Source organism: Vipera ursinii (genome assembly GCF_947247035.1).
Source record: "Vipera ursinii genome assembly, chromosome: 2".
Taxonomy (NCBI): Eukaryota; Metazoa; Chordata; class Lepidosauria; order Squamata; family Viperidae; genus Vipera; species Vipera ursinii.
In genome coordinates this window covers 232,165,486-232,176,664 of record NC_139513.1, presented here as the reverse complement: position 1 = coordinate 232,176,664, position 11,179 = coordinate 232,165,486, and the positions used below count along the sequence as shown (strand labels likewise).

Sequence of the window (11,179 nt, the reverse complement as noted above, 5' to 3'; positions counted from 1 at the left end):
AATGTCACACTTACAGGCTGATGGTCGCTATTGTCGCTAAGGTGTACTGTGACCTCTGAGAAGAGGTCAGCCTTATCTCTAGACACACAAAAGAGATCCAGTACACTACTTGAATTGGCTGAGTGGTATGTATAAGGGTATGTATAATTCTTGTCCTTACCTCCCAAAATTTGGAGATTACCCTTAAAAATTAAGGAGACTAGGAGCAGGCCAGCGGCATTACTTTTACAGTCTCTTGAGAGCCACTGAGGATGGTTATCAAAGAACTCCCCTGGGATTCCCTTCTTCTGGGCAAGCTCATACAGAGAGGGACCCAGTCTAGCGTTCAGATCTCCTAATAATACCACTATGGACTGAGGGTACAATATAGATATATCTTCTAAGATAACTTCCAAGCCCATCCAATATTCAAAATTATAGTGCTGGGATGTGCTTGGAGGAATGTACACATTTACCAATATTAACTCAAACTGGTCATATTCAAATTTGACAGCTAGAAAGTACGGATACTTATCTTCGTTATATAATTTCTCTCCCTGCCATTGCAACTCTTCCTTTATAAGAATGCATAGCCCACCAGAGGGTCTCCCTTTGTTCTTTGTTTTTAGGGCTGGGGAGGCCCATCCCTGAAAGCCTGGCAATTGTACTGGTTCATCCACTTCGGTTAGGCAGGTTTCTTGAAAGGCTATTACGTCAAATCTAGAAAGAAAGCTCATTAGTCCACTATCAACCGTCCTTTTCCAGCCAGCTATGTTCCAGGTCATCAACTGTATGGGGTTCTCAGAAGCAACGTGGTCTGACTTGGTTGATTGGCTAGATGGTGGAAATGCCAGATGCCAACTTGACAATGGAGCTGGGTCAATATCATCTAAGCTTCCCATATAAACACAGTTGTTGTGAGGTTCGATATTTCTCCTCGTGGGTTGCAGAACTTGTTGTTGCTCCTCTATATCTCGGTTGCCAGTGTGCCTCTGCTCTTGCTCCAAGAATGATTTTTTTTCCAAAGAGCAGGTACTCTGGCTTAAGTCTATAAATGTAGATTTATGTCCATTTTTGGAGGGGCATGGCTGAGGGTTCATCTTGTGGAGAGATGTTGTGGGAACTTCTAAATCAGATGAGGATGGAAGCTGGATTATGTCCTTAGTGTTTGTCAGTTTAGGGGGCACTGTGTGATGAAGCCCTTTGTCTTTCAGTTGTTTCTCAGAGGCTGGGTCAGTCAGTGCAGTTACTCCACTCTCAGCCTGTGTGACAACACCTTTTTTTACTGTTGAGGTAAAGGCAGATGATTAAATATCTTGTCACAAGGTTGCGTGTTTAGTGGAGCCAAATTAAATGGAGGCTTCGCTGTAGATTGGGTTGTTGTCAGTGCCTCTTTTAGGTCGTCCAATCTTTGAATGATGTTAACTTGCTCAGGTTCTGGCAATGCACTGAATAGGTCAATCAACATTTCCTCTGGCACATCCTCAGCAGTTCCTGCAGCTGTGGGTAACACAGTTCGTATATTGCTTCTTTGCTTTCTCAGGGTCAGTTCAGTTGCAGCAGCCTCAGGCTTAGTAGTGTGAGGGCTGTTGCAGCCTAGATTTAAAGCGACAGTTCCCTCTTGGTGACGCTGTTTCAGGAGTGGGCACACTTTTTCTGAGCAAAAGACCCTTATTGGAAATATAGAGAAAAAGCTCAGAAAGGGCTTCATTCTGAAGAGCATGGAGGGAATTGTGGGCTGCTTGAATGATAGGAGAATTCTCATACATTGTGTTCTTGCTGGCAGCCACTCTACATGTAGTAGATCTATCAGAGTGAATTCACAGCGGAGCAGCTGGCTCAGGGACAGCCTAATAGCTTTTCTATTGCTCCAACGCCCTCTATTTACTCTCTTGTCATAAATTTGCAAAGTAACCTGGTTAGTTTGCAGACTCTAGTTATATTGGTCATCTCTTAGACCTTTGCCTGATTGAGTGTTTTCTCTGTAGGTGTTCAAATTTTTGGGAGGAGAACAAGGTCCTTCTCTACTTTCACCTTCTGAGTTAGCCATCCCATGTCTGTCCATGGTTATCCTCCCAAGTCCTTCCACAGTATTTGGGTGGCTCCTAACAAACTCTGCAAAAGACTCTTTCAGACAATCAACCTTATCCATGACAATTGACAAGAGATTATATATTGAGTTTACAGTTTGAGCTGTAAGCAAACATTGTCTAGAGAGGAAGTCTGTCACATTTTCCCCCTTCAAATTTGCTACATCTCCCTCCTGTGTAAAAGAGACTGTTGCCAGATTCCAAGGAGGGGAGCCATTCTCTAAGAGGGAGGAGGACAACTCCGTACGCTGTCTGCTCTCCAGTTCAGTTTGTAAGTCCCCTTCCAATGAGTCACATAAATTAAATTAAATTAAATAAGGTGCCTGCGAATGAGTTACTTACTGGAGCAGACTGTCTGTTTGCAATATAATCCTCCATTTTCTGCTGCTTCAAAGGCTTGGATATACTTTCTGCTGCAGAGTGCTGTCTCTTCCTTCTTTTCCCCATTCAGGTTTGTTAAAACAGGTTTAAAAATAAGTTTAAAACTATGGTTTAAAAGGTTGAAATGGGTTAAAAATGGGTTTAAAAAGTTTAAAAGAGGTAGGTTAAAATACAATATTAAAAGAGGTTAAAAAGTTAAAATAAAAATAAAGTAAAATAAAATAAAACCTTTACTTTTGGAGGAGCTCTTTACAGCCTTTGCTGCCTCTCTACCATCTTGGCTCCGTCCTCCAAAGTCTCTCAAAGGTGATGCACTTTATTTCCATCAAGTTCGCATTGTATACAGGCACTCTCATGAGCCTCATAAAGAGTCAAGCCAGAATTAAAACTGAGCACGTTTGTGTATGTTGTGGCTGCTTTATTCAATACAGAATATCAAAAAATTGGGCAGGGATGTCCTGCCTTGAGCAAGAGGTTGGACTAGAAGACCTCCAAGGTCTTTTCCAACCCTATGATTCTGATATATTTGCATAAAGGTATAATCTCTGTCAATTTTGTTCAGGAACAAAGTCAATTATTAGTAATCAAGAGCAGGTATATTTTTATCCTTCTGAAATTTCCATATCTGACTTAATTTTATTCTCTTTTGTTGAGCTGTCTCCAATTCTTGGAGACTGCCTGGACAAGTCATTCTCTTGGCAAGGAAGACTAGAACTCATGGTCTCCCAAATTTTAGCCTGATGCCCTAAGCACTACAACACATTGGCTCTCCTCTGACTTCATAATATCTAATAAATCTGAATTAGAATTTGGATTCAGATTGGATATTTTTTTATTTGATCCAGTAAATCATATAAAGTGAACCAGATCACTTTCAGTATTAGCTTGTAAACTCATTCTGACATTGTAATTCTTTTTTCCCCTTCACATTTAGCTTCTTCAAAAGGAAACTATCTGCTATTTGTCTCCATTTCTTCATGGTTTATTCCTTCTGTCTGGATCGGATCCTTCTTTCTGTTTCATTGCTCTTTCTTCAACATTTAATATTGTAATCCTCTAACAAGTATCTGGCATTTTTGTCTTTCTTTAATATTAAGGAATGTGACCTCATTTCAAATGAACCAAAGTCTTTTTCGGACAGCACAGCTCCAGGAGGACCTATTGTTGTTCCCACTGCTGGAGAGGAACCATCCTTAACAAATGACATGATGCAACTTCCTGTGAAGGAGAATAATCTACTAAGTGAAGGCTGTAATAAAAGACCAGCATTTTTGGGATTGGTAAAAAATGATGGTATCACGGATAATAGTTTGCAGCATCAAGGTGATCAAATGAAATTGCTTCCATCATGCCAGTGCCTGCATCATGAAATTGTAAAAGACTTTGACCGAATTTCACTTCAAAATACCTCCAAAAGTGAACAGTTCAGTATTTCTAAGACCGTGACAAAAAACGAATGTAAAACTAGCATTAGTGAAATTACCTATAATAAACCTTTTCAACATGTTCCAACATGTGGAAGTGTTTTGTTTGAGGGACGGTCTGTCCAGCTGGGAAAACTATGCTGTTCTGGACCTGATCCTGAAGAAGAAGAAGTATCTTGTTCAGTTTCTACAGGAGAGCAAGTAACAATTGAAGTGCCTGATGCAATACAACTGCACGATCCAGAACTCTATATCGAAACAGTGAAAAATACTAGATCTGTTCCTGAATATTCAGAAGTTGCTTATCCTGATTATTTTGGACATATTCCACCTCCATTTAAAGAACCTATCCTTGACAGACCATATGGTGTACAAAGGTGAGTTCACCTTTTTTCCTCAAACATGTCTAGAGAATGATTTAATATAGTGTTTGTGCATCATTCACAGTAAAATTAATATTACTAGATTCAAATATAATAGTTATTAATGGAATATATTGAGATCCAAGATTGATGCTGTAAATGAAAGTGGGACAGGCAGTTTTCATCCATTCAGCTCTGCAGTCCTCACCATATCCCTTCAGATAAGCTCCAAATCGTTGAAGAAAATTTGGGGATTTTGAAAAATGGAAGGGAAAGTGAAAGGTCCCACTTAATTATGAAATTCCTCTCAGAAATTTTAGATTCAGCTTCTTTGATTTACCTGTTCATAAAGAAAAATACTGTATTATTAGATAACATAAGCTATTGCTTTGTGAATGCAGAATTCTGTACATTGTTAAACAATCTGGGACCTTGTTGTTTTGTTTCAGAGATATTTCCTTACCTAAAGAAGTGAAATGATCACAGATGACCAAAAGATTAGAGGGAGCAACAGCAACTTCCAACTTCCTGCCAGCATCCCCATTGACATTCCTTGGGGGAAGCTGGCAAGGAGTATTGGAAATGATGATCATATGACTGTGGCTCACTGTAGCAGCGCTGAAGTGACCGCAGCTTTGCCAAATTTTGTGTGTGTGTGTGTGCGCACACACACATATATTAATGTGAGATTGTAGTAACCTTTTTATATGAATGTTGTGTAGTTTACTGAGATAAAATACTAAATCACTTTCAAAATTGTAAAATGCTTTATGTTATACTGAAAAATATTATCTGCATAAAAGAATATAAAACTTTTAGAATTCACAGATATTGCATAATCTCATATTTTATTCCTTTTCTTCCACAAGGAAGAAGAGAATGGCTGCCAGTCACATGCGAACTCTGATGTATGTGAAAGAAATATTGGATATTTCTCCATAACATCGGGGTCTCTTAAAACTCCTTTTTTGGCATTAGTTGGCAGTGAATGGGTGTGTGCATTTTCCTTGAACCTTGCTTTCCAAATTATTGCAGGGGGAGGGGGGGGTGAAGAGAAATTCATCCAGAGATTCATAATTATTCTTCTCTTTTCAGTCAAAATGACTCCTAAAAATGTAATTGATTTAACATATATAAATTATCAGTAAAGTTAGTGCTGTAATAATACATAAATTTAGTGCTATTGTTGTTAGCTGCGAAGCAGGATACCATGGTCGATGGTATCGAAAGCCGCTGAGAGATCTAACAGGACTAGGACAGAGGAACAACCCCTTTCCCGAGCCCGCCAGAGATCATTCACCAGCGCGACCAATGCCGTCTCCATGCTGTACCCGGGCCTGAAACCCGATTGGTGCGGGTCCAGATAATCAGCTTCCTCCAAGAACAAACGGAGCTGATGCGCCACCACGCTCTCAACAACCTTCGCAAGAAAGCGAAGGTTGGAGACCAGGCAGGCTTCTTGAGGAGGGGTCTCACCACCGCCTCCTTCAAGGCAGCGGGAAAACTACCCTCACTCAAAGAAGCAGTTATCACTGCCTGGAGCCAGCCTCGTGTCCCATCCCGGGCCGCATAAACCAGCCAGGAGGGACACGGGTCCAATAAACACGTGGAGCTCAGCTTCTCCATGATCCTGTCCATGTCTTCAGGAGTCACAGGGTTGAACTCCTCCCAGATAACATCGACAAGACTGCCCGTGTCCTCATCGTCAGACTCTGCCCAGTCGGAGTCCAAACTGGTCCAAATCCGAGCGATTTTGTCCGACAGATATCAGCTAAACTCCTCGGCACGACCCTGCAAGGGCTCCTCCCTCACCTCCTGATTAAGGAGGGAGCGAGTTACCCTAAACAGGGTGGCCGGGCGACTATCTGCGGATGCGATGAGGGTAGCAAAGTGGTCAGATCTTGCCACCCTCATCGCCGCGAGATAAGATCTCGTGAACGACCTTAGTCGCAACCGGTCGGATTCAGATCGGCTGGACCTCCAACAGCTCTCTAGGCCCCGTCTCCGACGCTTCATCTCCCAGAGCTCCATAGAGAACCAAGGAGCCCATTGGGATCTGCACCGGGTCAAGGGCCGCATGGGTACAACTCGGTCGAGTGCCACTGTGGCACTTTACATTGAGATAATCCATAGTCAATCTTTCCAAGTTTATACTTGAGAAATCTTCAGACGTTATGAATGTGCTTTATGAAGAGACAATTGAAATAGTTGTCTCTGTGCTTTCAAATATAGTCTGTTATAGGTCCAGGTGTAGCTTAACTTTTTGATTGAGATGCAAGAAATACATGTAATACATCTCAAATTAAGAGAAGCTATCTGTTAGTCAGTATACATTGAAATAAGAGACAGTTTCCCCAATAGTAACATAGACTATTTCTGTCAAAAACCTTTCAATATACTGTGCTCTTTTACTGTTTTGTGAGATGCATGGTTTCCTATATAGCTCTTGAAAGGACTAAAATTTGTTCTATTCAACTTTTCTGCACTAAAAGTTGTTAGTGATCTTCAGGAAAATTTCTACATGGTTAACATGTCTTATAGGAATTGGGTCCATGGATGTATGCATAAACACATAAGATAAGATACCCACCTACCTGCAAATTGTTTCTCATATGTATTCTATTCAGATATTTAGCGCAGCAGTTCTTGTAGCATGGTTACATAGCTGAATAAAGCACCTCTCTTTTTTATATTGAGAGGCTCATCATATTCAATTAGAAATTTCCAGAGGTGAGAGGCTTGCACCCTAACCCAATCACTGCAATGTATTCAGACTATAATCGCATGACTTTTTAATATAACCTATTTTCAATCTGAACTAGTTTTAATTACTAATACTAATAATTAATAATAATCATTAAATGCTAATAATACTGGGCATGTTTCCTGTAATAAGGAAACCAAACATTGGGTCTAAAGCCTCAATGTGTTGTATACAAGCCATTTTCTTTCCATTCAGAAAAGAATTGTGGTGTTCCACAAATAATAATATATATTTAAAGTAGAAACTTGACTTAAACTCAAACTCCTCTTTCTTTCCTTATGCACTGATTCTACATGTGGCACTGTACTGTAAGAGTTTTGAAATATGGCATCTTTCTTCCTTTTCTAAATAGGACAAAAATTGCCCAAGATATTGAAAGGCTTATTCATCCTAATGATATTGTAGACAGAGTTGTATACGATCTTGATAATCTCAAGTAAGTTTTATATGAAGATCTTTATTTCATAATGATTAGTCACCTACTTCATAATGATTAGTCACCTATTTCATAATGATTACTTTCCCATTTTAGATTCAATAATTTAGGAAAAGTTATAAATTAATGGGAGTATGATACTTTCCTTGGCTATTTACAGTAGAAAGTTATAAAAGTCAAAAACTTGCTAGAGTATTATATCTTTTAAAATGAATTAATTTTAATAATTTGTACACAGTAAAAATTAAAACTAAATATAACTTTATTAATTAAAAAGCCAAGATCCACTTGTATTTTAAAACACAGCTTTCAAGATTTTTTAGTTTTATGGGACTGTTCTGTATCCTATGAATTATAATTGCCTTGAAAAAGAAAAAAATGTCATTATTCCAGTCCATCAACAAGTAGTACTAATCTTCACGAGCATTACTGAACATTACTGAGAAGAACATTTCTGGTGTCTTTTAACCAGGGAATGAAAAATTCAAGGTTTTTTTAAATCAAGTTTTCTCTGGATTAAAAATCCAAATGTTAAAATAGTATAAAAAAATTAATAGCCTGTGTTTCCTTTTGTTTCTCCATGTATTTTCACATTCATAGACAAGAACACCTAATACCATAGAACAGTTTGGAAGAGCAGAGCTGGAAACAAGAATCTGTTTTATTAAGAGTAGTGGATGTAATGCTCGTTTTAACAGACTCATTGATGGAAAGGAGGAATAATGATTATCTAATGACTATAAGGGGGAAGGAAGGGTTTAATGCCATTTTTATAATGAAGCCAATAAGCACATGATACCATTTGCACAATGATCAAAAAAGATGGCATAAATTGATGAAAATGATATAAATACCAATACAAACTTGAACTATTACATGTCAGGTATTTTATATCAAGGAATTTTATATTGAGATTCCACTGAATTGAAAATACTTACCATTTTATCCTCCTAATGCAAATATAAACAAGGTTTAAGCCTAGGAAAAAACAAGAAAATTCAGTGACAGAAAATTTTAAAAATTCCTATACTATATAATTGCTGATAGTTATGTTGATATTTCAGCTACAAATGTGATATTTTTTATGTCAAGAAGTCCCACTGTTCTGTAACATAGAAAACATACTTGCAGTTTATATTTTCATTAGCTCTCATTAACTGTTGGGGAACCCTTAGTATAATTTAATCCAATCTAATATACATAAGTTGAAGCTCTGGTTCATTTGTATTCTTGTCCAATCAGTCTAATTCAAATTCAAATTCAGTAAAACAAAATAAAGTATTTATAAATCATTGTAATTTTATTTTATTTCTCAGTTGTCTAGTGCCTGATGAAGGAGATGTCTTGAAGTTTAACTCCAAATTTGAATCAGGAAATTTACGGAAAGTTATTCAGATCAGAAAGTAAGATATTGTTATTGTTTTATTTAATCATTATAGATCAGTTACCTGAATTTTGTGACTTACTTATTTCTGCTCATTTTTAGAAATGAGTATGATCTCATTCTGAATTCTGATATAAACAGCAATCATTATCACCAGTGGTTTTATTTTGAAGTCAGTGGAATGCGAACAGGCAGTGCCTATCGATTTAATATAATCAACTGTGAAAAGACAAACAGTCAGTTTAATTATGGTAAGAGTTAATTTACTTTTCTCTTGGGAAATAATAACACACATAGTACAAAAACACAGCCATGGGGAAGTAGTTTAGTCAGTTGTACGTAATATCAGGACGTTAATTTATCACTAGAGATAATTGCAGAATATCAGTAATAGCACAGAGAAGTGATATAGCAAATGTTTCTTTGGATTTAAAAAAGCTAATCAATTTGACATAGACAAATTATTTACAGATTTCTAAGGAGCAGATGGTAAGATATAGAGAACCTAGCATGGAAACTGTAACAGCATTGAAATGTCAGTTATGCCAAACCATAATCTAAAGGATAAAAACTTACTTTGTACTGTATTTTCCGGCGTATAAGACGACTTTTTAACCCATGAAAATCTTCTCAAAAGTCGGGGGTCATCTTATACGCCCAGTCGTCTTATACGCCAGAAAATAGTACATAAATCAATCGAGTGCCCCCGTTCTTGCAAAGCAACTTCAAACCTCCTTACTCCAGTCCCCCCTCCAACGTGACCCTCCCTCCCCACCCCCAAGAGCCTCTAAGCCCCTTCCCCTCCCCCTTGTAAATGCCAGACCCCGGGAGCGGCAGGAAGCCCCTCTTCCTTGCCCAAGCGGCATCTGAGCACAAGCAGAGCGCGCCCTGCTACCCACTCTCTCCCGGCAGCCCGGACAGCGGTACTTGGCCTGGTGCCCCTCTTGCCCGCAGACCACGCAGCGGCCCTCGCCAGCCGGCCTCGGCATGGCCGCCCCAAGCCCGGCTCTCCAGCATGTCTTCCGGGCCCGCCTGGCCGACCGCCTCCCAGGCGGGGCTTGGCTCCAGACGCGGCAGCTGCTCCGTCTGCAAATGCACTCTCAAAGCCGGATCGCGCTCGGCCATGCAAGCTGCCAAAAGGCGGGGACTCGGAGTTTCTGCAGTGGTTGTGGCTTCTGGCGTTCTGTTTGCAGAGTCTGGCCTGGAAGAGCGTGTCGTGTGAACGCAGCTGTTGCGTGTATTCCAAAGGGTGGGTGGAAGGAAAAGCCCCTTTAGGCTTCAAAAGGGCGGCTTTGCACCATCTGCATCAGACGGGGCTGAATCGGGCTTGTGTCGGACACTTGTCAACTGGCATGTACCTGTATTTTCCGGCGTATAAGATGAAAAATCTTGAAAATCTTTTCAAAAGTCGGGGGTCGTCTTATATACCCAGTCCTCTTGTACGCCGGAAAATACGGTATATGTATGCTCTTTTACAGTATCTTTTCTCCAAGCTTTAATTAATGAAATAGAAATTTGATCAAACTAGCTTGTCCTTGTATCAAGACTCCAAACAAGGATTGCAAACTGTGGCTTGGATTTGACTTGTAACAGCTTGGAGCAGCTTGCTTAAATTATATTCTGCTGCTCCAGATAATAGCTGCTAACTGGTTTTAGTAGTTCAGTTCAGAAGAGCATGCAAAAGAGAATATTCCAAGGTGGGTTTTTTTTAAGCTCTAGATTATGCTAGGCCCGGCTTTTTGTACCAATTGGTAATTGTATATTGTCCCCATAGTTTTCAAGACACAGAAGCCAGGTATCTGTCACTGTTGATTTGAACAGCTCATAATGTATGCAGGTCACATGAACCTTCAAATATTGAATTTACAATTAATACTACAATAATCAAACTCTAATAATACATTTGCTTTCTCATCTCATTCAAACGTTACCTTCCCATGTGATGCTGAGAACAATGTCTATAGATAGGTATATTTGTTTGCTGAATATGGGTAGTTTTGTTCTCTAATAGAGTACATTTTTCTTGAAGGTATGCAGCCCCTTATGTACTCTGTTCAAGAAGCACTGGGTGGCCGGCCTTCATGGATTCGTACAGGAACAGATATTTGTTACTACAAGTAAGGCTAACAGTAAATCTAGTGCACTCAGGTTGTATGTACTCCTGAACCCATTTTGCAGCTACCCAGTTTTAATGGCAATATTGTGTGACCTATTTTGACTCTAGTAAGTAGAGATGTGATAAACTGGCATGAGATTTTATTGCAGCTGTTTTGTAGTTTAAACTTTTGTTTGCTTGCTTCCAAAAGAAAAGGAAGAAATTTCCCCATTACATACACAGTGGAGAACAGTGACATCACAC

General features: G+C 39.4%; 1 protein-coding gene across 7 annotated transcripts in view; it reads left to right on the top strand.

The window, feature by feature from the left end:
- The window catches only part of AGTPBP1 (ATP/GTP binding carboxypeptidase 1), a 74,167-nt gene that overhangs the window by 44,394 nt on the left and 18,594 nt on the right, over positions 1 to 11,179 (top strand). For 6 of the 7 annotated variants that reach the window (XM_083355859.1, XM_083355856.1, XM_083355858.1 and 3 more), the window contains 6 exons: positions 3,548 to 4,251; positions 5,106 to 5,144; positions 7,353 to 7,436; positions 8,753 to 8,839; positions 8,923 to 9,071; positions 10,850 to 10,937. In XM_083355859.1, coding sequence (XP_083211985.1) covers positions 3,548 to 4,251; positions 5,106 to 5,144; positions 7,353 to 7,436; positions 8,753 to 8,839; positions 8,923 to 9,071; positions 10,850 to 10,937 — 1,151 coding nt within the window. The remainder of the gene's footprint in view (positions 1 to 3,547; positions 4,252 to 5,105; positions 5,145 to 7,352; positions 7,437 to 8,752; positions 8,840 to 8,922; positions 9,072 to 10,849; positions 10,938 to 11,179) is intronic. The other variant, XM_083355855.1, reaches the window with a different exon arrangement.